The sequence below is a fragment of the Lacerta agilis genome, chromosome 15, assembly GCF_009819535.1.
Source record: "Lacerta agilis isolate rLacAgi1 chromosome 15, rLacAgi1.pri, whole genome shotgun sequence".
NCBI lineage: Eukaryota > Metazoa > Chordata > Lepidosauria > Squamata > Lacertidae > Lacerta > Lacerta agilis.
This window is the reverse complement of record NC_046326.1, coordinates 31,950,803-31,978,461: the sequence shown is the minus strand read 5'-3', so window position 1 is coordinate 31,978,461 and position 27,659 is coordinate 31,950,803. Positions and strand designations below refer to the sequence as shown.

At 44.3% G+C, this 27,659-nt stretch overlaps 1 protein-coding gene across 9 annotated transcripts in view; it reads right to left on the bottom strand.

Moving 5' to 3' along the window:
* Positions 1–27,659, bottom strand: part of CUX1 (cut like homeobox 1) — a 268,675-nt gene that overhangs the window by 33,563 nt on the left and 207,453 nt on the right. For 4 of the 9 annotated variants that reach the window (XM_033172439.1, XM_033172438.1, XM_033172440.1 and 1 more), the window contains 5 exons: positions 14,830–15,132; positions 11,863–11,925; positions 3,880–4,068; positions 1,786–2,050; positions 77–1,455 (listed from right to left, as the gene is read on the bottom strand). The exons of 2 other annotated variants lie outside the window; for them this stretch is intronic. In XM_033172439.1, the coding sequence (XP_033028330.1) occupies positions 744–1,455; positions 1,786–2,050; positions 3,880–4,068; positions 11,863–11,925; positions 14,830–15,132 (1,532 nt within the window). In that variant the 3' untranslated portion in view covers positions 77–743. Of the gene's footprint in view, positions 1–76; positions 1,456–1,785; positions 2,051–3,879; positions 4,069–11,862; positions 11,926–14,829; positions 15,133–27,659 lie in introns of those variants that run through there. 3 more of the 9 variants (XM_033172444.1, XM_033172447.1, XM_033172442.1) reach the window with 1 other exon arrangement.

Genomic DNA, 27,659 nt, shown 5'->3' with positions numbered 1-27,659 from the left:
CAGCTACCACAAATTAAGATATTTTCCTGATGTGACTTTTCTCTTTTGTTTAAAAAATACGAGGAGTAAATGTGTATTTTTTTTAAATCCCAAGTTTTAAACAATATTCTTTTCTTGAAAATATTTAGGAATTCAAACTAGTGTGTTTAGAGTCGGGTTGACTGTGCAATCTCTTAGTGGCAACTGAACAGCTACAAAAAACCTTTTTTTTTCTTTTTCTCAAAAAATCTCCCCTTCCATCTTTTTTCGGTTTTCCTGCTTAAAGAAGATAATAGTGTATTATTATCGCTCTGTTTAGCCATTAGATGGCGGATAAAAAGCCCCCCTTTTAAATATGTGGGTTTAATTTTTTCTTCTTCTTGTTTGTATATAATTTTTTTTTTTGTTTTAAAGCCCACACCAAAGAGGAGGGCAGAAGGCAAAAGCTGTATGAGTTTTTTTTTCTTCCCCAGAAACTGTGGAAAATCACTTTAGGGCAATTAATAGAAACACTTCGGGGTACAAAAAGCTCGACTACACATTTTCAGTTTTCGTCCTTGAAAACACAAACATAAAACTGGGCTGAAACGCTCCTTTCGTTCTCTATATGCACCTTGGCCTATGGCATTTTTGCCCCGTGGCCTGCAGGGCGGTAAGTGCGGGACACAATTAAAACCAGAAGAGGTCCAAGTGTTTTTTGTGTGTGTGTGTTTTTGTTTTTTTGTTTTACTTCCCCAGCTCCTCAGAGTTGGGTGAGCTTAATCTCAAAACTCCCACTCCACAGGCTCCTCTCGACTTGCGGCCTTCTCTAGGCGGTGGATTATGCTGTTCAAATTCGCTGCCTTCTTTTTCCTCAAGCTGTTGTCCCGCGTGTTCTTCGAGCAAACCGCCTCGGAGAAACCGAACAGGGTCTCGAGGGAGTTGGTGGCTGGCGTGGAGCTGGTACTTGGCACAATGGGAATTTTCTCCACACGTCCCCCTGCGGCCTTGCAGGAGCTCTCCCCTGCAAGGAGCGAGGTGGAGGCAGCTGAGGTAGAGGCATCCTCTTCTGGAGCAGAGTTTGGCGTCGTCTCCAGAGTTTCTCCTGAATGTAGGGAGCCCGGCGGAGAACTCGGACGCGGCGCTCGGAGCCTCCCCTCGTCGTCGGTGTCGTCTAGGCTCTCCGTCCCCAAGTGGAATGTCTCCGTCTTCTCCGAAGATCCGGCGTCTCGCAGTGCCTCTTCCCCTGCATCGAAAGCTGACGCTGCTCGCCCTCCCTGAGACTTTGTGGTTGTGTTGCTGCTGTACTCGTCGGCTTCCAGGCGGCTTCCCGGCTTCCCGTCGGGCGGGCCCTCCGCATCCACCCCATCACAACTGTCTCCTTCGGAGCTGTGAACTGCCCGGCTGCTTCTGGCCGAAGGAGAGTCGCTGGACCCAGCCTGGCTCTGGCCTCCCGCTTGAATTTCTTCGATAAAGAGTTCTCGGCGAATGCGAGACCTGGGGGGGGGGGGAGAGAAAGTGTAGGCCAGAGGGTCAAGAGGGTCACTCATACGTCAGTAATGTAAGTTCAGGTGATAATAGATAGTAGTAGTAGTAGTAGTAGTAGTATTATACCCCACCCATCTGGCTGGGTTTCCCCAGCTACTTTGGGCGGCTCCCAACAGAATATTAAAAACACCATAAAACATCAAACATTTAAAACTTCCCTAAAGAGGGCTGCCTTCAGATGTCTTCTAAAAGTCAGGTAGTGGTTTATTTCCTTGACATCTGACGGGAGGGTGTTCCACAGGGCAGGCGCCACTACCGAGAGGCTCCCTAGCACCTTACCTGTAATTGTGGAACCAATTGATGACGGTGCTGGTCTTCAAGTTGAGCTGTGTGGCGAGCTCCTCAATGGTTTTTGGTGATGGGTATGGCTTTTGCTGATAGGCTCGCTTCAGAGCTTCTTTCTCTTCTGGGGCCAACACAACTCGCGGCTTCTTTAGCTGATGCTGTGGCTGTGGACTGGCCCCCTGGCTGTAATCAATGCCCGCCGAAGAAGACTCTGAAGGCTGGCTGTCGCTGACCGAGCTGTGCCTTCGTTTCATGTACGCTGAAAGACAAAAAGGAAACCACAGGGATCATTTCAGGCACAAAGCCAAGGAACTGGGAGAGCTGGCATGTATGAAAGGACAGATATGGCAGTATGGGTGCAGTGGTTAGAGTGCTGGGCTAGGACCTGGGGTGCCGGGGTTCAAATCTCCACTCAGCCACGGCGCATGCTGGGCGACCTTGGGCCAGCCACCATCTTTCAGCCTAACATACCTCACTGGGTTGAAATGGGCTGAAATTGGAGTGGGGTTGGGGCAGAGAACCATGTATGACACTTTGAGCTCCTTGGAGGAAAAGTGGGATATAAATGTATTATTAACCATCATAAACCAAAGCCAGGATCAGATTGGCAGAGCTCATGGCCACTCTTGCACTGGGTCTAGCCATTTTTGAGATGGTAGGCTGTTGGGGCCTCAGTGGAGCTGGCTGGCATTGCATTTTGCTTTGTAGCATGTGCCAACCGGCAACATTATCCTCAATTGCCTGCCTGCGTGCCAGCCAGGGAAGGAAGAGAGAAAGGGAGGAGGCAGCAGAAATCACAGCTAAGTTTATTAAATTACTAAGTAACAACAACATGTGCAGTGCTTCACGTACATTTTCTCGTAATCCATACATAAATGCAGCAAGTATTAATATCTCTATTTTGGAGGTAGGTGTGTTGAGGTTTTGCCCCAGGTCACCTGCTGAGTTCTTGGCAGAGGTACAGTTCACCTTATACCCCATGATTCATAAACCCTTTGCTACACCAGTTTTCAATTTATGCTCAAGCGATGTCAGGCTGCAGACTTGCCCCAGAGCTCTGCATATCTGGTGTCAGTCAGGGTTGACAGCACTGATGCCAGATGGACCAATGGTCCTAACTTGGTGTAAGGGAACTCATTATAGCCATTTTACAGATGGGTATAGTTGGCAATGGAGCCTTCTCTCACCTGCTCAATAACCTGTACTGTAGCTTATTCCAGGGGTAGCTAATGCAGTGTCCTTCAGATGCTGTGGACCGCATTGTCTACCCCAGGCTTATTTTCAAGTCCCGGTGTTCACGGCAAAGGTAAGACATGAACCAGGGGCTTTGTATCCAATCTCTAAGCCACTGGGGCAAATAAATAAATTGTATGCTAATCTTTTGGTAAGTCAGGATAAGCATTCCCAACTAATGATTTTTTGGGGGGTGGGGGGCGGGAGGGAAGCAGACAGGATCTGAGGAGGGTCTGGTTCAGAATAAATCTCCCCCTGAATGAATAAGATTAAACTGATGAAAATTTAAATGGGGGTGGCGGGGAACTAGCAGAGAGGCCAAAGCACTGCAGGTCAAAACAGAAGTGCCAAAGACACTTGACAATGTACCTCACCAAAGACTCCTAAGTAAGCTTAGCAGTTAAGGATCTCTTATGGGTCAGGGGCTGATTTAAGTTGCAGGAAGCAAAAAGTAGGAATAAATGGACAGTTCTCTGAATAGAGAGATGTAGAAGCAGAACCCCCTGCTCCAAGGATTGGTATTTTAACTTGTTCATAAACGGATCTAGAGTTAGGAGTTAAGTGTTGAGGTGGCCAAGTCTGCTGATGATACTAGATTGTTCAGGGTCATAAAAAAAAAAGATATTGTAAGAGTTCCAAAAGGACCTCTACAAACAGATGGTAAAACGGAAAATACAATTCAACGTAAACAAGTATAAAAATAATTGATGCATGTCAGGGGAATAATTTCACAAATCTAGTCATGGAGTCTGAACTGGTGGTGATAATTGTGCCTGGTCCGCCATTTCAAGTTCAGACCCCAAGAGCGCGTAAGGTGAGGAAGATGTGCATAGCTGTAGGTGTGATGGAAATTACCTTTCTTTTCCATGCGTTTCATGTCCATCAACTTCTCCACGTTGTTGGGATCGTTGAGCCATAGCTGCATGCGAACAAACGGCTCCCGGCCCTTCAAGCTCAGCTTGTGCCAGGGCTTGGGACGTGCCAGCAGATCTGAGACTGAACCTTGTGTTAGCCCCAGGATTGTCTCCCCAAACAGACGCTGACCTGCAAAGAAGCCAAACATCAAGTTGCATTTGTGCCATGGAGAGAGAAGACAATGCGATAGGAGAAGGCAACACAAACACACACATACATAAAAGCAAAAGGGGCCCAATATCATTAAAGAACAGAACACCATGCCAGTTAAACTGTTTGGGCTTGTCCTGAAAAGAGAAGCAGCACAGGACCACCTCTAGGGAGGTGCAGGCAGTTTGTAGGGGAAACCCGCAACTCCTTCAACCCACTGAAAGCTGTTCTACAATTTTAAAAAATCCCAACTGCACCATGTCACATTGAAGGTGGGAGCTGGCCACATTTTATATTCCATGTATAAATTCCTGACATTTACGGAGCCAGCACATCAGGGTGTAGCATGCAATAAATGTCCTGCCCTGGTGTGCTTGTTTTCTACATTAAGGGAGTGTTCTTTCTGACTCCCATGTCATGATACAGAAAGAGAAAGAATAATTTGTTTTTGTCAGAGCCTCCTCTTTTGACTCATTTCAGATTGATTCGCTTCTTGAACACATAAAATACAAGCCAGAGGATCCAATGACTTCACCACCAAACTTGGTGAGGCCTGAAATCCTTTCTGATAATCTTCTCCATATTTTTCCAATTTTGGTAGATGTTCTACCGAAGCGAGCATGCCTGAAATCCTTTCTGCCCTTAGGATTCTCAGTCTGGGAGCATTTGAACTTCTGTGCACTGACGGAACACCTGACACTCCTGAGAATAATGGGCTGGTATGCAGATAACACGTACGGGCCTAATTTTTACTTAATGCTAAGCCAAACTATAGCTTAGTGAGATTGAGCAAGCATGTAGTTATTCTACAGAGAGGTAAGCTGTAGTTTGGCTCAATGTTCAGTGCGTGTGTGTGAACGCAAGCTCATGGTTTGCCTTGATCTGAACAGCTATGGGCTGCAAACAAGGTGTGTCCTTGGTTTATTGCTAGTGGCTTATTTGGGGAAGCCAGACCACAGGCCTGAGTTCACATACAATGCCAGGCCAAACCATGGCAGTGTAGCAACAGGAGAACTGGGAGATGAGTAAAGCAGCTGCAGTTTTCTTCTTGCTCCTTCTCACTAAGACAGTTTGGTTTAGTGCTTTGAATGCACTGAGCAAATGTTATTATTTTGGTATTATTATTATTTATCACTTATAGTGCTCTTCAGGGTAGCTCAGTTGGTACAGCATGAGACTCTTAATCTTGGGGGTCATGGGTTCGAGTGCCATGTTGGGCAGAAGATTCCTGTATTGCAGGGGGTTGGACTAGATGACCCTTGTGGTACCTTCCAGCTGTACAATTCTATGATTCTATGTACATGGTGCTTTTCAAGCAACCTTAGTTACATGAATGCACGTCTTCTCCCCATGCTTTCCCCATCTGCATCCCTACTTAGCTATGGAAGTCTGATAATGACATTTCTTTTTTCTGCTCACACATCTCCATGATTGCATATGTGAAAGTGTGTCAGAGTCAGGACAAAGGGTACCAAAATCCATACCTGGGGTGCTTAAAACTTAAGAATGTTGTGAGCAGCTCTGAGGACTCCAATCAAACAGTAGGACAGAAACCCACTGAATGGCCAGGCTTCAAATATTTAGACCTTGCCTGGGCAAGTGAGAGGTTTAATACTGCCTGCCAATTGGAGGGGTTGATCTTATTTCTTTCTACACCTGAACTCTGAGGCCTGAGCTGTGGCAGTCCCCATAAACTCTAAATAGCTAAGACACAGCCTCATGGGCATGAGCTTCCTGCTTCAAACTCCAGGGTAATTGAAGAAAATGTTATCCAAAACAGCTACATCCAAACAAAACTTCCAAGGCCACAAGCGGATGTAAAAGAACAACCCAATTTTCACGAGTTTCTAATTAATCTGGGTGGTCTTGGCTTCCCTTCAATGCTTTCTAAGCTACCGGGTTTCGGTTTTCAGCTGGGAAAATTAAAGGATTGATTCCCCTGGCGGGGAACACTTCCCACTGTTTAAGGTGAGGACCCTACAACGGAGATAATGGAAACAAGGACCAGAAGCAGATTGAAACGATTTCCGACCCGTGTTTCCATCACTGGCTCCTGCCACTCAGAGAACAGCAGATGCTCAAACTGTACTGCAACTGGACTCCGTAACAGCTCCATTCCATTAAGCTAATCGAAACCATTCAATCAATGACCCTAGTGATGTTCACCTTGGAGCCTTCCAAAGAATCTGCTAATAATTTCTCCTGAAAGTGTTTTTAAACTCTTAGTGCAGGTGGACTTCTGCTATTGGCCATGTGGTATTTAGTATGTATCTTCCTTTAGGAAAGATTCCTAGTGAACAATTCTCCCTTATAACCCTGCTTTAAGCTCAAGGCTTAGCTCCAATGCCTGGGAACAATGGCAACCCCCCCCCCCGCCCTTTTGGCAACATGCTAATTATAAAGGCTCTTCATTTCATGATTACTGGGATGCCTCCATCTACCCTTGTTGGTGATCCCAGGCAAGAGTAGAAAGTGGGCAGAGATTATAAGGCACAGCAGAGATAAAAGCACCTCCTCTTCAATTGCCCAACCCATCCCATAGATGTACAGTGGTACCTCGGGGTACATACGCTTCAGGTTACATACGCTTCAGTTTACATACTCCGCTAACCCAGAAATAACGCTTCAGGTTAAGAACTTTGCTTCAGTATAAGAACAGAAATCGTGCTTTGGCGGCGCAGCGGCAGCAGGAGGTCCCATTAACTAAAGTGGTGCTTCAGGTTAAGAACAGTTTCAGGTTAAGAACGGACCTCCGGAACGAATTAAGTACGTAACCAGAGGTACCACTGTAATTTGTGCAGCAATCTTTTTTACATGAGGAAAAAACACAGTGACATTTCCACTTGGAATATGTACCCCTGGCTGGCTGTGTTTCATCAACCTATGCCTTACTGACCACAAGGCTTGCTTTTCAATCCCAAAAGTAACTACAAATAGCCCTTTAGCTGAATCAGACCAAAGGCCTATCCAGCCTGTCACCCTGTTTTCTACAGTGACCTTGGAGAAGCCCATAAGCAGGGCACAAAGGCAATAGTCTTCTTCTCCTGCTACTGTTCTGCGGCAACCAATATTCAGTAGTGCTCTGCCTCTCAAATTCAGCCATCATAGTCAACTGCTGTAAATTGGCCTAACAGGAAGTTGGCATATACTGCTAGACCACTGGTCCACCTCTCATCATCCCCTGCACTGACTGACAGCAGCTGTCTCTGGGGTTTCAGACAGGAGTCTTCCCTGGCTTTACCTGGAGATGCCAAAGAGATGCTTTCTGCATGGGTGGTCTTTCCCCTTATCCATCCATGAGTTGGTCTAATCTGCACACAACTTTTTAAAAAATGAAGCTGATTATAAAATGTCCTAAACAAACAAGCCCCTTTCAAAGTTATCTAAGTCAGACATCATCGCTGCACCAGCGAGATCCAAAATATAATTATGTGCTGTGTGAAGAACTTTAGACTATCTTGAATCTCCTGCCAAACAATTTCACTAAGTGATCTCCAGTGTCTACTCTTGAAACCACATTCACACACAAAGATAAACCTATTATGATGTGCATAAGCCACAATGGTCATAAGACCACACTCTCCTATCCCCTCACATGCTGCCAAGAAGACAACTTTGGAAGCTCTAAGTTTACTAGACCAAGCCTTGTGAACTGGGGGATCATGGTTCAACCCTAACTATGGCCAGTTTCAGTTTAAAAACAAATTGGTGTACAGTAGTATAAACACCGACAACTGGGAAACACTGGCCTGCGAGCGCTCCAACTGGAGAACAGCCTTGACCAAAGGTGGGCTTTGAAGACTCTCAAACTCAGGACAAAAGGGAGAAACGTGCTAAGAGGAAGGCATGCTTAGCAAACCTTCACCATGATCAACTCCCACCCAGAAAGCTATGTCCCCACTGTGGAAGGATGTGTGGATCCAGAACTGGCCTCCACTGTCACTTATGGACTCACTGTTAAAACCGTGTTTATGGAAGACAATTTTACTCGGCTACGAATGATCACCAAAGAAAAAAGAAAAACTGACTTCAAAGCACGGGACTTGCTTCTTTAAATTAGTCATAGCTAGTGCAATGTATGCTCTACAGTCTTAATGAAGGAGGAAGCTGTGGTTCACAAAAACTGAAAGGAAAAGCTTCTAAAGTCCATCTCAACTATGGGAGAGGAGCAGGGAGAGGAGGAAGCAAAGGACCCTGAGGCTCACTGCAGCTTTTGCACATCACAATAAGCCATAGTTTATGGTGCAAATGCAGTCTATTTTGGTATTCACCAGCACATCTCCATTGCTTAGAGATGTGGCTACATGTATATGTTATAATTCTGCGGAACTGCTGAAAGTAACACCATCTTCTTGAATAATCATAAGCTCTAGTTAAAAAGGGGATGGAGTTTACAAATATATAGTTAAGTGTGTGGGCAAAACCTGCTGAAAACTCAGAAGATGACTTGGTGGATATAATAACTTTGTGGGGTGAGTGCCCCTTTCAACGAGTAGCTAAGTCAGAATAGTGCAGAATAAATTACCGGTACACAAAATTTAAGCGAAATTGGGCAAAATGTGTTCAATCTGTGTAATTTAGATAGGCCAATCACTTGGCTTTTCTCGGTGCAGAATTTGGTAACCCAACCCAGGAAACAGAGCAAACTCAGCCCCTATGCAGTGTTTAATCAGAATGTGACCTTGTGGCTGCTTAACGATCCAAGGCAAGAATGACCACATGACACCTGCTCTGCACTGTCTGCCCCCCGTCTCTTGCCAAGCAGTTAAGGCACGACTACTACTGTAAGAATCTAAAATTAGGGATTTCCTACATTTCAGATAATGGCTCTGGAGGCGCTGTGAATCCTGCCACCATACTTTAAAGCAGCAGCTGACCAGGAGTTTGCTGCTCCTTCCAAATATTTTTTTCCTCCTATTCCTCCCTCTATCCCAGGAGTGGGGAGGATGTTGCCCTCCAGAAGTTGCAGGAGTACAACTCCCATCCACCCCTGACAACAGAGGCCAACCATTTCTGGACGGCCACTCGGGTTCCCCACCCCTGCTGTGTCCCTTCAAATAAGCTCTGCACCCCACAGGTACTTCTAAAAAGATACTGTTTTCACTCAGTGTATTTTGTTGTTGTTGCTTTCTATCTATCTATCTATTCATGGTTTTATGTTTTTATGGAGTGGACCTCAGCAACAGGAGCATGTTAACATAAACATAACTAGTTATAAATTGTGCCTGTGAGACATTTGAAAGGACACCTTACTTAAAATAGGAAATCCTGCTTGTGCAGATTCACACAGTACCTGCTAACTATGTCATTGCTGGCATCCGGTTAGCTTCCAGGTACAATGCAACGTGATGCTGTGCCCAGAAAAGAACTCAAAACCATGGCTCAAAAACTTGGGAGTCTTTCTCAACCACATCTGGAGAGCTCCCCACCCCTGACCTAAATGGTCTGGTCTAGAGCAGAGGTCTTCTGCCTGTAGGAACAGATCCCTTAGCCACATTGCTGCTTGACTAGTATCACATATGGTAAACAGTGGATCCCATATTGCAAATAAATTAATACATGTTTGGGCTAAAGGTCTTCCCAGATCTACTGGCAGGGAGTATCTTATTTTACTTTATCAAAATGTACATACTACTCGATTGTATAAAACCCCTTAAGTGGGCCTAGGGATTGCCTCTTTTTTTGTACAAAGCTCAGTGATACATGTATACGGTCATCTGGTGAGATCCTGCTCCTGAGCTCTTGGCTTCCTGTGACTATAAAGTTGACACTGTCCCTGTCAGCCCTTCACTTAAGATCTTCCAATGAGAGCCTGCTCCAAAATCCAACTTACGGGGAAGCTAACTTCACCAGAAAGAGGCCCTCCTAATATTTAAGATTTTAAAAATAAATAAGCATATTTATTTGCTGCCATCTCTTAGAACATCAGGGCAACTTAAAAAAAAACACCTTTAAAGGTGGAACAGACTCCCTCTGGAAGTTGTGGACTCTCCTTCCTAGGAGGTTTTTTGTCGGAATACACTGCGTGGATCCGTTAAAAGACCCGCGGTTAATTGTTTATTTTAATGGTTATTGAGAACTACTTTTAGTATCCTTACGCGTAAAAGCGAAAGTGAAAGTAAGAATGAACAGTCGGTTTGCCAATAAGATTAATCCGCCTTTAACTTGTAGTCCCGGTAATGTTTCAAAGTTATCAATGAACGTTAACCCTGCTTCCCGCCTTTTTGGAGGGCAGCAACAGTGGTTTCATTGGTTGGGGTGTCGATCGTGATGTCACATCTGTTCCCAAATAAAAGGCTGAGGCTCCCCGCTTAGGCACGTTCATTTACGTTTTGTTTAGTTGGATTTCAGTTAGGTCAAGTTTAGTTTAAGGGTTTTGGGAGCGGGCTGGATGGGTTTTTTCCTTTAGTTAAGGTTTAGTTTGCGGAAGATATTTCGGTGAGATTTTAGTTAGGCTTTTAGGTTTAGCCTAGGGCTAGACTTGCGGAAGATATTCGGTTTAGTATTATTTAGTTTAGTATCGCGGAAGATTGGGCGCGCAGGGACTGAGAGCTTAGGGAAACTTAGCCTAGGGCAAGAAACGAGCCTATGCGGGTTTTGCCAAAGCCACTAAAGATATACTCGGTGTCTGTCGTCCTTTGGGGAAAAGGGTAAAGGTTTTAAGGATTTTTTAATTTTAACCAAAACTTAGATAACGTCCTTAGTTTGGTTTTCCCAGTTCAGATTCAGGGCATCCATTGGTTTTCGAGGCATCCATTAGTTTTCGAGGCATCATTTTAGTTCCGAGGCATTCGTCAACTCACGCACCTTCGGAGTCATTTTCCGTCTTACTCAGCTTCCTTCAGATTGTGAGACTTGGCCGGTGCCCGTGCTCATAAGCATGTGGAACGCTGGCCGCTTTTCACCCGCAACTGGTACCTCGTGCGTGGGCAGCTTAGGCTCACGCACGGGGAGCTCCAGCACCGAACCCCGGCAGTTTTTAAGCAGAGGCCACCTGTCATGGATGCTTAATTGAAATCCCTGCATTGCAGGCGTTGGAACAGGTGACCCTGGGGCTTCCTTCCAACTTTACAATTCTCTGATTCCATGAAAAGAAATTTTTATTTTATTTCACAACGCTTATATACCGCTTGGCTCTAAAAGCCCTGATGCTCTGGAATTCCCTTCCAAGAGGAGTTGGCTAAACCTGTAGCCTTTCAGATGCTGCTAGTCTACAAACTCCCATCAGCTCAGCCAGCCTGACAACTGGGAGGGCTGCAGGTTAGCCACCCCTGCCATGCAGCCTCCTCCGTGCTGTCTTTCAGGGAATGTTTTAAAAATTTGGAAACTTGGATTCTGCCTTGCTACTGCTATGATATACTGTGAAGTGCTGTTCTGTTCAACTATACAATTATGTGGTTTGATCTTTTTTATCGTTGCATATAATTTCCACAATGTTTTACTTAACTGCTTGTTAAGGTGCGAGTGTTTGTGTGGAGTTTTAGAAATGTAGACAGAATGGGTTGGATCCAGAGTGCATGTGTCTGCCGCAGGGTTGGCAGAAGCCAGTTCCCCCCCCCCACCTCCTCCTAATCGCAGCCTTGCTTACTGAGCCACGTGATCACAGTGGTCTTAAACTAGAAAAAGAAAACCAAGGGAGAGCCGCTAGCGACCTTGGCTGAGACAGATACAGGCAACCAGGGGCCCCAAAACAGAGGTGCTTCCGCCCTTAGCTAATCTAGAGATTTAGGCAAACAGAGGGCAAAAAGGAAACATTGAAATATTGTTCCACACCTAATGCAAGGTTTGGGGTACATTTCTTGCCTCTTCTGCTGCGTTTTAGGCTTGTCAGCCACGCTGTAGAAAAACAAAAATCATGGAGGGGGGAAAAAGATTTATGTAAAGTGACATCAGAACAATAGTTAATAAAAGCACTTTTAAAAATGTTCCTCCTGGAGCACAAGAGGACACAGAATCAGGGACCCTGGTTTTCTGCACACTCTGAAACACGCTGAGAATTTGGCTTCCAGTGTAGAATCCAGAGGAGCCAACCTACTCTGGAGAAGCCCGGGTTTAATTTTTATTTTATTTTTAAAAGTGAGCAAGCTTCTAGCTCTCAAGCATAGGGGGGGAAAAACTGAAAAAAATGTATTAATCTGCTAAAGTTCCTGAAACTAGAAGGGGTCTGGGTGGGTGGAAGGGGGAAGGGATGATTTTACAGCTCCCTGATCCTAACTGCAGCCCACCAATTCACCCAGAGTACCCAAGCACCTCCTTCCGCTTTATGGATTTTGTCGCTGTACTAGTTTGCAATTTGGAGTACATCTTCTAGAGCAGGTGGCAGTGCCTTAAATTGCTAAGGACCCACCTTAGACTTTGCTGAGTTTGCATCCATAATCTGTGCACCCACGGTCAATTGTTTCTACCTGCACAATTTATTCTGCTCATAGTAAACCTGCTGCTTTTGGCTTTTCTGGTTGCAGAATGACTTACAGTAAACCAGCGTCCCTGCATATATAGCATGCAACGACAATGCATCCAAAGCCCTACAGGCCCTCATCTGCATCACCCTTTCAGACTGGCAGGATGTGAATTCACCCCCAACAGAATGGGAAACCCATCATATGAAGTTCTGTCAGTTTGAGCAGCTTAAGCTACAGGTCCTGGCATGACTGGAGTACAGTCCCACAATTTTTAATAGCATTGAGTAGATAGCACATTTTAATCTAAGATGGCAGTCAAGTTATTCTGCAATTGGCTAAGAACTGGGAAGCCAGAATTACGGAAGGCTGCCATATGGAATCAGTAGAAGCTAAGCTTCTGAAAGGGTCATATTAACTAAGAGAGAGAAAGGATACCTAAAGGGTAGCTGCATTTCTACATCAAGAACTGCACATTTTCTGATGACATGTACTCAATGGACCCAATTTACACCTTGGTTTTGGTACCATCAGAGCAACTACGCTACATTATCAGAATTTATGTTACCAATACAGCTTGGTTGTGTAAAGATGGGTAGATAAACATTATACACAATTTCTGCAGTTTTAGAAAAATGTATTTTTTCAGCATATCCATAGCTATTAATACCAAATTAATTTCTATACCCTGCCCCCACAGTCTTGGGAGTAATAAGAAACTGATCAAATACAATCTGCCTCTGCCCCACTGCACATGAATACAATTCCCTGACATCTTAATTTTACAAAGTTACCAGTTTTCCCCCTTCCCCGTGACATAACCAGTACAGAGGGATGCCTACAAATATGACATCTCATTGTAAGGAATGGTTGTCATGGAGTATTGGCTCTTTTGCCTTATCCCGCAAAGCAGTGTGAACTGTGATGGAGACGGCTGCCAGCCTGCAACCCAGCTAATTGTAGAGCGGGTCCCCCCTCTGAGTTGGGGAAACCAAGAGCAGTGGTTCCCAATTAGCTAAGTACTGGGGACCCCCTGTTTTTCAAAACAAATCATGGACCCCTACTTTTGATGACTTTATAGTAGTTTTTGTTATGTGAATGGTGCCACAGAACCCCTGGGTGGGTTATGTCCGAGGACCACCAGTTGGGAACAGCTGATCTATAATGTTAGGAATCCATGCCAGTCACTTCCTGTTTCTGCAAAACAGCTTGTTCTCATGCCGTTGCAGTAATGTGCGGATCATGGAATCAGTGGGTACTGCCATGCTAGCGTGCGCAGGCACACAATCCAGCTGAGGCTGGAGTGGTCAGTACCTATGTGATCCTGGCTAACCCTCTAAATTCAGTCATCTAAGTATGATGGAATCCTGCCCCAGGGAAAGCGCAATCATGCCATTTAATGCAGTGGTTGAGATGTAGCCACAACTAAAAGGAAAGATATCTGTGAGAAGGACACCAACCACATCCTTCCTGGAAATCTGCCCTGAACCACAAGCAATGAATAAACCCTCTATTACTGTGCCACAATAGGAACTACCTCTGATAATGCACTCCAAATGCCACCACCTAATCTATGGATATCTAAGAGAGGCCTTGCTAGAAGCAACACAGATGCAACATGCTCCATGCCCACATGCCATCGCCTCACATGGGAGTTCTTTGCCATATGGGTGGTAATACATACCTTCTTGATTTCCACCTCCAGGAAATTCCCTTCTTCCAACAACTAAAATAGCTATCTGGTCAGTTCAGCCCTTTCAGACCTGGAACTCACTTTTCACTGATACAGCAATGGGCCCATTTTAAATGTTTACTGTGTATGCCAAACTTTTTGCCTGTTTCTCCTACTTTCTCTTTTTTAAAAAAAAGAACAAGCAGTGGCAATGGTGCTGGTGGTGCAACTCATAGGAAGCTGGAGCATGACTCAGTTTTGGTCACACAAGCCACTGAAGAGCAATGATCTGAAGCATTTTACTTTTACTTTTAATTTTTTTTTTATAAAAAGGATGATTCTGTATACTTGGGTGCTTTTGATTTGCTTTTCCCAAATCTTGGAATTAGTGTCCACAGCAACAAAGCCACTCATCATATAAAGAATGCTGGGATACGTGGTATTTGGATAATGACCTAAAGTAACAAGCAAATTTAGCAGGAACCGTATTAACTTCATCTAGTTCATGGAATAGTTTCCAGTTGACTCGCTCCTGAACCAGTTACCTGAGCTGGCTTTAAAAAGGTTCCTGTTTCCAACATTATTTGTAAAATACAAAGAATCTTATTTATTTATTTATTAAAAGAACTGTTCTCTTAGAACAATCAGAAGTAGTAAGAAGATATTTACCCAGGTTGTTGTCTGTGAGCACCTCTTTGACCCGCTTTGTGATGCCGTAGGTATCCAGTTCCGGTGACATAGCGACCAATTCTTGAATGCTGAGTGATGAATGGCCAGAGAGGGGCAATGGCGTTGTGGACTGGGACTCTGAAGCAGATGCCTCACTCGACTCCTGCAGCTTGCCCTCCTTACTTGTCTCTATGGCAGGACATGGCTGCTGGACCAGTTCTGTCAGGCTCTTCACAGATTCGCTGGAGCTCATGGGGGACTCAGGAGCAGGACTGCAACTGGCAGATGTCTTTGGGGTGCTTTCTGCAAATCAGAAGGGGAAACAAATAGGGGAAACCTGGCTTAGGCAAAACACTACTTCATCAAGGTCTTCCTTCCAGACTTCTTATTGCTTATAAGAAAAGTCAACAACCTCCTGTTCTCTAAGTTCACCCTTAACTCCTTCATTTCCCAGAAGGTTTGCTTGCATGCAACCTGCAACCCCACAGTCTACGGTGCCATGATTTAAATACCAATTTGGAGAAGCCATCCCTCCATGTACATCAATGCAAAAAGTAAGCAAACTAACATTTCAATGCTATAAAAAGACACATGTAGCAATTAACATGCAAAGCCTATCTTATTCTTAGGCTAACCACGTATTCCCCCCCCCCAACTCTGTCAGGCAGCAGCTTTCCAAAGTTTCCAGCAGAGACTGAACCTGGGAGCTTTTGCATGCAAAGCATGTCCCCACCATGTAAGTCAGCAGTCCTACATATATACTGTACCAGGAGCCTGGCACTCCATATTACTAGAACCCTTATTAACTTCCGTATTATCTGAACACTAACACCGGGGTCTGAAGAGTGGAACATTCAGCCTTTCATTTTCTACAAAATTCTAAACACAACCAACAATACAAACGAAAAGCTTGCACCAGTGCAAGAATGTGGCATTTCACCTTCATAAAGTTGATGTAAGGATGCAAGGGAACCCCCAAACAACAACACATTTCCCTTACTCCTCCTCAAGTGTATATATCCAGTTTGTCTATGGCATTTCTGCCATTTCCCAAGTTAGCCTTAGTTAAAGAGGAGGGTTTTTTTTTGTTTAGTTTCTTTGGTGATGAAACTAGCCAGAACTGAGACAGAAATGGCACCTCTTATTTTTTGCTGCTTTGGGCTTTGCAAATGGAAGGAATGGGAGGGAGCCTTCGCTTGTAGGGCTTCAGCTGGATGGGGCGGAGGATTGGCTACCCTTAGTGTGCATGTATTTATGTGCATTTTTCTGAGGAGGGGGCTCTATGGCTTTCCCTATGACCCCAAAAAGGTTGAAAACCCCTGTCTTCGGAAGGAGAAGGCCTACTGGTATGAAGGAGACCAGGGTGGGTGGGCTTTTTACTTTAAAGCAAAGGGAGATCATGCGGGTGCTGCCACCTTGTGAAATGCCTGGAAAGAAGCAGGTTTTGAGATTTCTCTGCTTCAAAGTTAGAAGCTGCACCCACCCAATCTTCTTTGTTCCAATAGAACTTCTGCTTGCTACAACTAAGTAGCGAGTGACTCAAGAAGCAACACACAAAGGAAGGATTATTTTTTTTAAAAAAATAAAAACTCTTTCCACCTCCGCAGGTGATGGGCTTCTTTGTTGGTGCTGCAGCTAAGAGGAATGAACAGGACTCAAGAAGCAACACAAGCTGGTTCTTAAAAGCTCCCTGTGCATCACTCCCTCCATTTCTATCTTCTTCTGGAATCTTATGGCTGTTGCTACCAGCAGTACATTAAAGTAGCCTTTAAAAGAAACCCTCTGGCTTACCCCCCCCCCCCACAATCATCAGGCTGAAATTGATGGCCCTCATGGTGGCCTTGCCTGCTTACATGACCAGCTCAAGAGGAATGGGGCTGGGCCGGCCAGCCAGCGTAACTTAAGAAGAGAAAGGTTGTTGTCCCGGATAAGGGAGGGGGAAGCAGGGCTGCCTGTGTGTGTGTGTTGCTAATTATGGTTTAATATGACCTGGCAACTCTCCCCCCCTTGGTTGCTTGCCCCAATTTTGCCTGCTTAGTGCTGATGCTGCTCTTCGTCTGAGACCCCTTGCTGTTTGCCAAACCATGCATTTCTCTGCATTTCCTCTATGATGCCCTGCATTTTCTGATAACTGGTGTGTGTGTGTGTACGCGCTACTTATGACTTGATTTGATTTGACATGTGATAAGTGCAGTGATAGCTGTTGCATATTTTTATGTGGGCATACTAAGCAAAGAATTGGATTGTGCCCTCGATACTGTGATGCTTGAAGGAATATTATTATTTGAACCTGTTGGTAATGGAGCTGCCTGTTTTTTACTGAGATTTATTTCTGCCCTGGCAACAGCAGCGATCCCATTCATCATAAGTTACTGTTGTATTGTGGAACCATCTTATTCCGTAATAATAGAGGTTTGTCACCAATGAGGCAGGTGCACTCTGTACATGGTCTTGCCTTTTATTTCTGAGGCTCATGGATGCTAATTATGCTCCCCTCTGCTCAGATCTTTATGAGGAAGCTGTGGATGACCAGGAGGGGTTGTGGTGCAAATATAAACCTTTATTACTATTAACTTTGACCAGAAACTTGAACACATTCCTGCTTACCCAGACACTGATGGCTGAAATATACTGTTCCTGGCAACCTTGAAATTGTTAGCTGTAAGGATCTGTGATTGTTTTAAATATTCTAAAGATGTTAGGTACCGGTATGTTTTAAAAATGTTTTAATTTGCTTTAAAAAAGGTTCTTAGTTTCAATTGAATTGTTTTGCCACGTTAGTGTTTATTGCCCAGGGCTCCTTTGGCAGGAACAGAAGTACAGAAATGTGAAAGATAAATAAAAATAATACAGAAAAGACGGAGTTCTAAGTTGCAAAATTAGTTATCCTGCACATCTCCCTTTGTGGCTCTGCTGCCACAATGCTAATAATTTATTTGCCACCATCAGCAGTGCTGGGAGGAAGGCTGCTTGGTGAGCGCAATATATATGGGGAGGAATGAATGTGGGAAAGACTCTCTCCCCATGCCTCCCTCCCTCTTCATCAGAACAGTGCTTTTCCTCAGTGCAGGAAATTTGGCGTCAGGGGCAGGGAGGGGCTCAGACACCCATAGGTGCTACATGGAAGTCCCCTAAGTGCCGCATACAGCCTGCAGGTTGCTCACATGTGCTGTATTACCAAAACTAAGATGAAACTAAGAGGGCACAAGGAGAAGGGGACGACAGAGGATGAGATGGTTGGACAGTGTTCTTGAAGCTACTAACATGAGTTTGGCCAAACTGCGAGAGGCAGTGAAGGATAGGCGTGCCTGGCGTGCTCTGGTCCATGGGGTCACGAAGAGTCGGACACGACTGAACGACTGAACAACAACAACAAGATGAAATAACTCCCAGAATTCTTTGCTTCTGTCCCCCGCTCTGCTGCCCCCATTTGCTGGTATGACTCTATATTTTTATTCTTATTTCTGTTATTATTGCTGCCCAGTTTTTGACCTTAGATCAAGGTCAGGGCTAAAATGAAACTCTACATTGCTTCTTAATGAACGATCTTTCGTCAATAAACAAAAAGAGGTGTCGATATATCAACTTCTGACAGCGTAGTAAGAAAAGTGGCGTAGGAGTTGGGAAAGTAATTGCCAAAGGAATGTCTCATTAAGTAGTACAGTCTTGGTTTTGTTTTGTCCCTGTATGGCAAATAATAATAAAAAAACAGTGGGTATTAACATTTCTTTCAAGAGCACAGAGCTGCCAGGACATACTGTCTCTCTCATTCTTGTGAAGAGCTTCACAAGAACTGTCCTCTTCCAGAACTGTACTCCTGATAAATTTGCACGCTGCACATTCTTCAATATTTCATGGATGGAAATGGTGTGTCCCTGTAACCACCCTATTCTCAGAGCAAAATGACCAATGCTTCACTTCATTCCAAATTACTGCAAATTCCATTTAGATTTTTCTTGAAATGGATCACTACTTTTTTTTGTTTTTGTTTTTGTTTAAGTACAGTGGTACCTCAGGTTAAGTACTTAATTTGTTCTGGAGGTCTGTTCTTAACCTGAAACTGTTCTTAACCTGAAGCACCACTTTAGCTAATGGGGCCTCCCGCTGCTGCTGCGCGATTTCTGTTCTCATCCTGAGGTAAAGTTCTTAACCTGAAGCGTTATTTCTGGGTTAGCGGAGTCTGTAACCTGAAGCGTATGTAACCCAAGGTACCACTGTATTTAAATTTCACCACGAGTCTGGCTGAACTTACTGGTGGCAGAAGGGAAGCTGCCCATGGGCATTTTGTGATCATGTGTGTGCACTGACATGCACGTGCACTAAAGTCGGCCTGTGTTCTTCTCTCTCTCTTTTTTTTTTTTAAATATTTGTTAGTTTAAAATCAACACTTAAGACACACAACAAAAGCTTGAGAAAAGAAAAAAGGAAAGAAAAAGAAACAAAATACATCTCTTACAAAAAACAACAATAGAACAATACATCACAAATTCACAAAAATGTTCCATCAACTTCCAAGATATAGAGCCGGCCTGCATTCACCCCCCCCCCTCAGAGCTATCAAATGAATGCTACTTTTGTGTGCACTAGCAGAAGTTTAAAAAGCACTTCCAACATCTTCTGAAAAGACAAAATAGGGATAGGAGAGAGGGAGTATTGTACCTGGGATAGGTACAAGAAAACATGGGCTGTTGGAGTAGGGACAGAGGAGATAATTATTTCTAATCTGTGCCGGTTTCACAAAATGCTCATTTTCGTGTCTGTTCTGTTCCATTTCAGCATCTTTTTAAAAAACCCTGTACCGAGATTCGTATTATCTTAATGCACATTCTTTTTTTAAAAATACACTGTGAATTATGCATTTCAGAAAGGCATTTTACTCATGTTTTGAGAAGAGAACTGTACTGCAAAATTTGAAGACGTGTGAGACTCTAAGGGCATTATTCTCCAATCCGCAGAGTTGTGGGAGGTGTGGATTAGGTGAGCTTGCTTCAGAATTCACAGAAACCGAATTTCTATGTTAGAGTGTACGGCACCTCCTTTTGTATACAATATTTCAAAAATCCAGACAGAAAAGTTGTTCAGCTTTATTTTTTAGTTTCCCCCAAAGTTGTTGATTGTGACCACTGCTATGCTCCGTCTTGCCAGGGTGCTTAAAATGGTTTAGGATCCACTAAGCTGGCAACTGGAGAGAGAAGGGGTGTGTTAGGAAAAGGACACAAATTATTCCAAGTCCAGTTCTGGCTGATTCTTCATTGGACAAGGAGATACAAGGGCCCGCCCACTCCCTTTGCAACCACTGGCCTGACTACTTGTAGTAACAATCCTGAGAACCAGCAAAACTCTATTCCAAATGATGTTTGGGGTCCTCTTAAGAGAGATTTTAAAGTGAGGAACAGGATGAGAAGCAGGACTGTGGCCACCCTCCTAACTCTCATGTTTCCCTTTGATTTGTCCATCCTCTGGATAGAAATGAATGAGATCTCTAGGCAGAGGTATTACTACGCCTGCTTATTCCCAGTTGCATGCTCTGGGCAAGTAACAAAATATACAAAACTCCAAAATAAATGCCTAAAATAGCCTCTGCTTGTCCTCAGCCAAATATTTGCTCAAATAAGAACTTCTTCCAATACTACACTTGGCTCCCTTCTTTTTCCAACACGAGTAGTACTATTTGCTTTGGGGAAAAGAAACAAGAATGTCAGAGAACCTCCGGATGCACACATCAGGAAATCGGTACAGAACTTGCAGCATTGGCAACTGTGCCCTGACGTTGTTTGCTTTGCATTAAATGCTGGAGTTAGAAAGGAAAATTACAATTTCCACGTTCCTTTTGCCAGTTCTGTGGGTATGTGACCCCAAAATGGAACCACGTGTGTCCACTTTGGACCTGTGAGTGGCAGCTTCCACTCTCCCCCGCCCCCCGTTCGTAGGGCTTGGCTTGTTGCGTGTTTGGCTTGTGCAACGAACCTCCCTTTCACACTCCCCTCCCCTGTTACTAAGTTTATTTATTTATTTATTTTTATTGCTCAGGTGTTCCGGGTCAGACTAATTAGCCTCCCCACCTGTCCCTAGGAGGTCCGTCAATGAAGTAAACTCCCTGGTAGATACAAAACGGGAGTATCTTAGTAACTGGAGTGTATTTGTCCAGCTGCTGCGGCCGTTTATAATCCTTGCTCTGGGCTTCAGGGGTTAAACACCTTTTTGCCTACAGCCCCAGGGTCTCTCTCTCTAGATCCCTCACTGTAGCAGTCTGCTAAACCCTTTCAGCAACTCAGTGGCATACACAATGTTTCAGCCCGCCAGCCCCTCCTGAGTGAAACCCCTAAGACACAAACTAACACCCCGCAGGATAGTTTGGACTCTTCCCTGGGTTCACCTCTTCATGAGCAGTTTATATCCCGCTGGACCCCAAAATTGACGACGACTGACTTATAGCAACAAAACTAGTCTTTATTATTCTTTATAGAGCATAACGGTTTCAGAGCATCAAATGTTTAAACGTAGTTTCATAACAGCATAACAGGTTTTCTATACAGTATAACATACTAAACCTTCGACCTAGCCTAATCTACCCACCACTATCCTGGTCTCTAACCCTCTCTCCCTCAGTCACCACTCACTCCCTCTTTCTCCCCCCTGACCAACTGCCGCTCCCTCCTTTTTAAAGGGAGAAAAGTCCCGCCTCCTGCGAGTGAACTGCCACTCAAACAGACGGAACTTTAACTCTTCACACGCTGGGGTTTCTGACCATACCCTGCCTAAGGGCAGATCCGTTACAGCTTGCTCATTTGCATGCAACCTCAGCTGCAGGGACAATTTGTGAAATTAGTATATTTAGAATGGATGACACACTGCGGCCCTTGCAGTGGTTTCACATGTCACTTTCCCAAAGAAGGGTCTGTTTGAGACGCTCTCTGTTTCATTACAATGGAGAAGACAGCCGACTGATTTTCCTAGCAACCACTAGAAGCAGATGGCTGAATCAGCCTGCTTTTTCCTGTGCTGCAAGACACTGGGGGAGGAGCCCTGTTCTTGGAAGGAATAGCAGTAATCTGGGATGGGAATCTGTGGCCTTCCATATATTGTTGGGCTCTCAACACCCATCAGTACCAGCTACCATAGCCAGCAGCTTGGGATGATGGCTGCAGTGGTTGAAATTGAGGAGGCCAGCACTAGGACTGTGAGGGCCATTGGGTTTGATTTGTTTTGTGCTTTGGGAAGAGCATATGAAAGCTTTAATGCCTATTAAGGCTGGTATTCTAGTACATAATATTATTATTAATCTATTGAGTTTTTAAAGGCATTTTTTCAAAATATTTTCTGAATATCTAAACTTTTTTTCTTTTAAATGACACATTTGGTGCTTGTAGAAGAAGAACAGCATAGAAACTGTAATGAAATAAGTAAGTAAAAGAGAAGGGTATCTGCTCCCTTCCCCAACCTTCAGGAAGGAAAGAAGGAAGGAATTTAAATACACGTGTCCAAGCAAATGTGTGAAATGATCCTTAGAGAATGGGATGTGTGCAACTAATATACTACACCTTGGCTATTTTACAGACAGGCACACCATAACTTTGATGATAAATAAAAAGAAATATAAAAAAGGACAGAGGGTGGTAGAAGTTTGTCCTTGGCCTCCTTACTGAAGAAGCTCATGCTTGTGAAGTTAAACTCTTTCTGCCTAAGATTTGACTGCCAAGGAATCCCCGTGCACTTTCTTCAGTACAACCTTCCCTGATCATCTTGTTCCTAGGAGGTGCAAAGCCCTTTCCAAACATTATGACATTGAGTTAGATAAAGTGAGTAGCACTGTAATAAATCAAAGCTATTTAATAAAAATTACTGAATCACTTATAAAAAAAAGTATCAAATTGTATTTAGAAAAAGGTGTCCTGGCATTCCCATAAAGGTCCTTTTCAACCCAAGTAATTGGATTTCTTACTTCTTCTTTTTTAAAACAGCTTATGAAAGATGCAAAGGAGACACCCCTCTTTTCCTTTAAGCCACCACAGTCCATATGTAATGTTTAAGGCAATAAGAATGCTTGAGATCTAATTTCTTTTCTCTGCCTAGCCTCAGGTTGCTGTGCAGCTGCATCCAAAGCCCAACAAATGTTATATTTGTATTTGAAGCAGTGAACGAATGGCAGTGTAAATTTGCCCTGATTCACCCATGCGAGGGACCAATTTGGCAGATCATCCATCTTGTTCACTGTACACTGTCAGGGATGGCATGAATTCCGTACATGATAAACAGATTTCTCCTCAGATCTGTGTCCTTTAACCCACAGCAAGGTCAAAATGACGGCTGCCTGGTTAATAAAACTGCATGGTGCTGGTTCAAGCCCCCACTCTCTAATTTCGTCCCTGGTGCCAGCTTAAAGAAATTGCAAACTACAGCAGCTGTGAATTTTCCATGCAAATCTCGGACCACACAATGCAAACCCCACACAGAAATAATACTGGTGTTGGATGGAAATAAAAGGAGAAATGATGGAGAATAATTTGGGAAGGAGGAGAAAGTCAAGTCAGGACTAAATGAAAGTATTGCACTTAACAGCTACTTTTTCCAACCTGCATGCACCCAAATCTGCTGTCAGCCTGACCGTTTGATTACTGGTGAAATGTTTGTATCGCTTGCATTTGCTTTGTGTTTTTCATGAATCGGAAACACACAAAGGGATATGAGGTCTCTCTACCCCACCGCAAGAAAAATAACCATCAAATATTCAGTATGTGATTTCTACAGCCTGTATTCTTAGGGGTCACTATGTGTTCTGGACAGTAGACTAGGGAAATTAAGGGAGAAAGGTGTACGAGAAAAGATTGGAAGTATTATTTTGCCCCCTCCAAAAAAAACCCCCAAGCTGTTCAAAGATGGTCAGGCTTCTCACTAGGGATGGTGCTATTTAGCCGTTAAGGGTTGCTCAGCCTTCCTTTCCATTTATAATATGAGCCCAAGGTGGCTCATTTGAATAATTAAAACAATGGTTTTAAATAAAATAAAATAAAATAAAATGCCCAACCCAAAAAAATACTTGTTAAAAACAGTCCAGAGCAGCAGATAAAAAGCACCAAAAGTAAGATGGCCAGACACTCCAAGCAGGCCAAATGCCTGCCAGAAAAAAATCTTCAAACTGCTGCTTTCCTCTTGATTCAGAGGATTTCCCCATGGTACCTGGTATCTCTCTTGTCCTGCAGGAGCCAAAATGTGCAGAGTAAGTTTAGGGTCCTTTGACAACCAGCCAGCTCCTCTGAGAAGAGGTAGTTGCTTTCTACTTGACCAGTCTAGTCAACGTACATATGCTTTCCATCCTATTAAGGTGCTAGTAGAGACAACAGCTGTCTCTGCAGGACCCTGGGAAGTAAGGTCCTGCAGGTAGTCTAACTGCCTTGAACTCCTGCCTTAGCCTCTTGATGGGGCATTAAGAGTCTCATGCTCTACTGAGTGAGCTATCCCAACATTCAATGACTGGTGCTCAGTAGGCAGCATTCTATGTTCTTTGATGCCAGAGGATGGCTCAGGAGGGGCTACTCAGCAAATTTAGCCAATCACTGTATTAAAGAAGGGATTTTATTAACAAGGCCACATTCTAGACAAGCTAAAAAGGCTTATAGAATGTCCTTGGTGTAAATTCACAACTATTTCTCAATCAATTTTTATTGAATTTCATAGCAGGGGCTGGTTTCACCTCTGGTTAAAACAAATGACCGTAAAATGATCTAAGAGATCATTTTGGATTCCTCTCCTGGAATGTACCTGGACGTCGCACACATCTGCAAGTAGTAGGCTAAAACCAGTTTAGCTGGCCTGATGGAAGTCATTGAGATTTTTGTTAGCAGTTTGGATTTCACGGGGCTCAGAAACTGCTTTGGATTTGGAAGACTACTGAAATTCCCATGGCTAGTACTGTCTGCACACTTACCACGCATCCCTGTGGTAAGGGACCAGCCGCCAATATATCGTACACAAAATACTGCAAGGAAACCAGGAGTTTCCAGGAGCCTTTCTTCCAAAAGGAACTGGTCCTATAAAAAGTGACCCTAGATTTCCCAGCATGTGGGGAACGGGAAGCACAGAACAATGCACACGTTCATTCTCTCATTGCTTCTCAAATCACAGAAACACACATCTTTCCTCAAAAATCCAACACCACCAGGTTCAAAAATTTGAAAAGTGACACTGAAAATTCTATGACACTCGTGAACAAATAGAAGACATTTTCAACAGTGTGTGGAGGATTGATTCCGCAGTGCGCAAGCATGACAGAGGCTTTACATGATACATTTGCTCAGCACCTGTATCACTCAGCTCTCTGACAGGACAAAGAGGCAAATCGGGGGGGGGGGTGTTTGCTGAAAAAGAGCAGCAGCAGAGCAGGTCCGACGGAGGGCTCCTTTGTGCAACCGCAGCTTCCCTGATCCAAGCTTCTAGTGAGAAGGCAACACAGCTTCAAGTCATATTTTTCGACCTACGATAAACGGCTTCCAAGCAGGTTTGTGTTTACAAGTAGCGAGGAAGCAGACTTCCAAGCAGACTAGCACCGCAGTAGAGCATTCCTTAGAATGAGGCTGCATGAAAAACAATGGAGGGAGTCGGAGTTCCAATAGCCATACCTGGAGGGCCACTGGTTCTCCATTTCAGCTCTAAACCAACCAATACTCTACTTAAATAGGGAACTACTGTGGATAGTGTATGCCCAGAGAGCAGAGGTCTGTGCCATTGGCTCCTGAGGATTGGCAGGTAGCACGAGGCCAATGGATTGGCCAGGCTTGGCACAAACATTTAGAGCTTGGCTGTCTACCTTTGTCTGGTCAATGGACCTGCTGCACCGTAGGATCCTACTTGCAGATCAGGTGCCTTAACCTTAAAGGTCCCTAAACTGGGGAAGGCACCCCCTTCAGTTCAGGGTCTGGCATGACCACCTGCAATGCCTGTCTCACTCTGGTATGGGACAGCTTTTCCTCAAGAAGCAGCAGGAGGAGTCTAAAAACTCATTCTTACCTGCCAGCCAGAGACAAGGTATTAAACCCATGTATATAACCGTGTAGGAACAAGTGCAGGCCCCATGCACAAGAGACCACAGAAAGAAAGACAGAAAACAACAGCAAAGACAAAACCCACCCATATGCACACAATTGGGGGGAATTGGTAAGGAGGAAAATGAGAAATACTGCACTCTCCAGATAGCAAGCAGACAAAGGCCATGTTCAATCGGAAACTGGAGTGGACTGAAAAGCAGATTCACTATGATTTGCCAAGAAATGTCTACCATTGATCTGATCCACTATTTAAATTCCAGTGCACAGCCCTCGATCTCCAGTAATAATAACCCAAATTCCATTTAGTGTTCATTTGAGCAGTCAGGATAAAGTCATTTCTTATTATCTCCCCACTGTGTAAAAAACAGCTTGAAGGTAGGAAGTCAGCAAGCATTTCCACCAAAAAGTAATTATCGGGAGTGACATTTTTACTGCTGGCGTGCCATAAGGCGGACTGCGCAGTTGGAAGGACAAGCCGCTGAAGCAAAATGACAGGCCATGCCGTGACATTCCAGCAAAACCCAGACATTATTTTCCTGGCGGTTGGGTCTGATGTACCACTTCTCATTAAGTCCAGGGCCTGGGCTTCAGGTTCATGCCAAACTAGTCAAATCCAAAAGTTATGTATAAATTAATACCGGGGGGCGGGAAAGGACCAACCAGAGAGGGCAGGCAGCTGCTGTGAACTTCTGCTGGGAAGGGTTCCCTGCTCCGGCCATGGCTTCAAAAAGAAATCAGAAACACATGGCTGTGGAGCGTCTACCAAGGGAAGTTCAGGGTCTCTCTTTACCTTTTGATACACCTTTAGGGGGTGGGGGAGAAATCTGAGGATTGCCACAGCAGTGGTTTTCCAAGTTTCTCTTGAGAAAACCTTTTCCATTTAGGCTGGGCTGTCAAGGGACCCCTGCATGGCTGCCATGGATTTTGGGGACACACTTTAAATCACACACTCATGCCACAGGTTAGGCCCACTGCCATCCTGTGTGAATAAAGAATGTTGGGGAAGATCAGGAGTCGAGGGCAAAGTGTTGTTCAAGGTCGTTTCTCTGCCACTATTGATCTTTTCACTGAAGAACCTCCATAGCCCCCCACAACTGAGCTTGAAAACTGAGCAAGAGGGACATGAGCTGCTCAAAGGGGCCAGGGATGGCACTCTTGATGTCATCAGGATGAGACAGACTGCTAGACGCAATAGCAACATCCAGTCAGGGATATTGCCTTCCCTTGTGAAGCCGGGATTCACAGGCAAACCATCCCCAAATCTACTCACTCAAGTGCAGAAGCCAGCACAACCAATAACTTTCCCATGTGCTACGCCAAGGTATATTTGTTTGGGTACATCTTTTGCTGCTCTATGTCTTAGGTGTCACTTAACGCAAGGTGTTATAAGACACAACTATGGCCAAGCATCGGCAGCTATGTCTCCCCCTCCCTTCCCTAATGGTTTTCACAATATGGGCATTTTTCCATAAAGGTGCTCTGTTTTATTATTGACCTGACCCAAACCCAAAGGGTAAGGGGGGGGGGCCAAAATAAAAATGGAATGAATGAGCAACAGATTCCATAATAGTGTGTAATGAAACAAAAGTCAATGATTTGCTTTTGATACCCTAATTCTGCTCTGTGGTAACGTAAACCCACTGCTTTTTATCCTTCCCGAGAGAACTTTCCCTTAGGATGTAAGAACAGCCCTGTTGGACAAACTGAAAGGCAATCTAGTCTAGCATCCATTTTTTAAAAATAAAACAGAGGCCAACTTGATGCCTTTGGAAAGCCCCCAATCAGAGC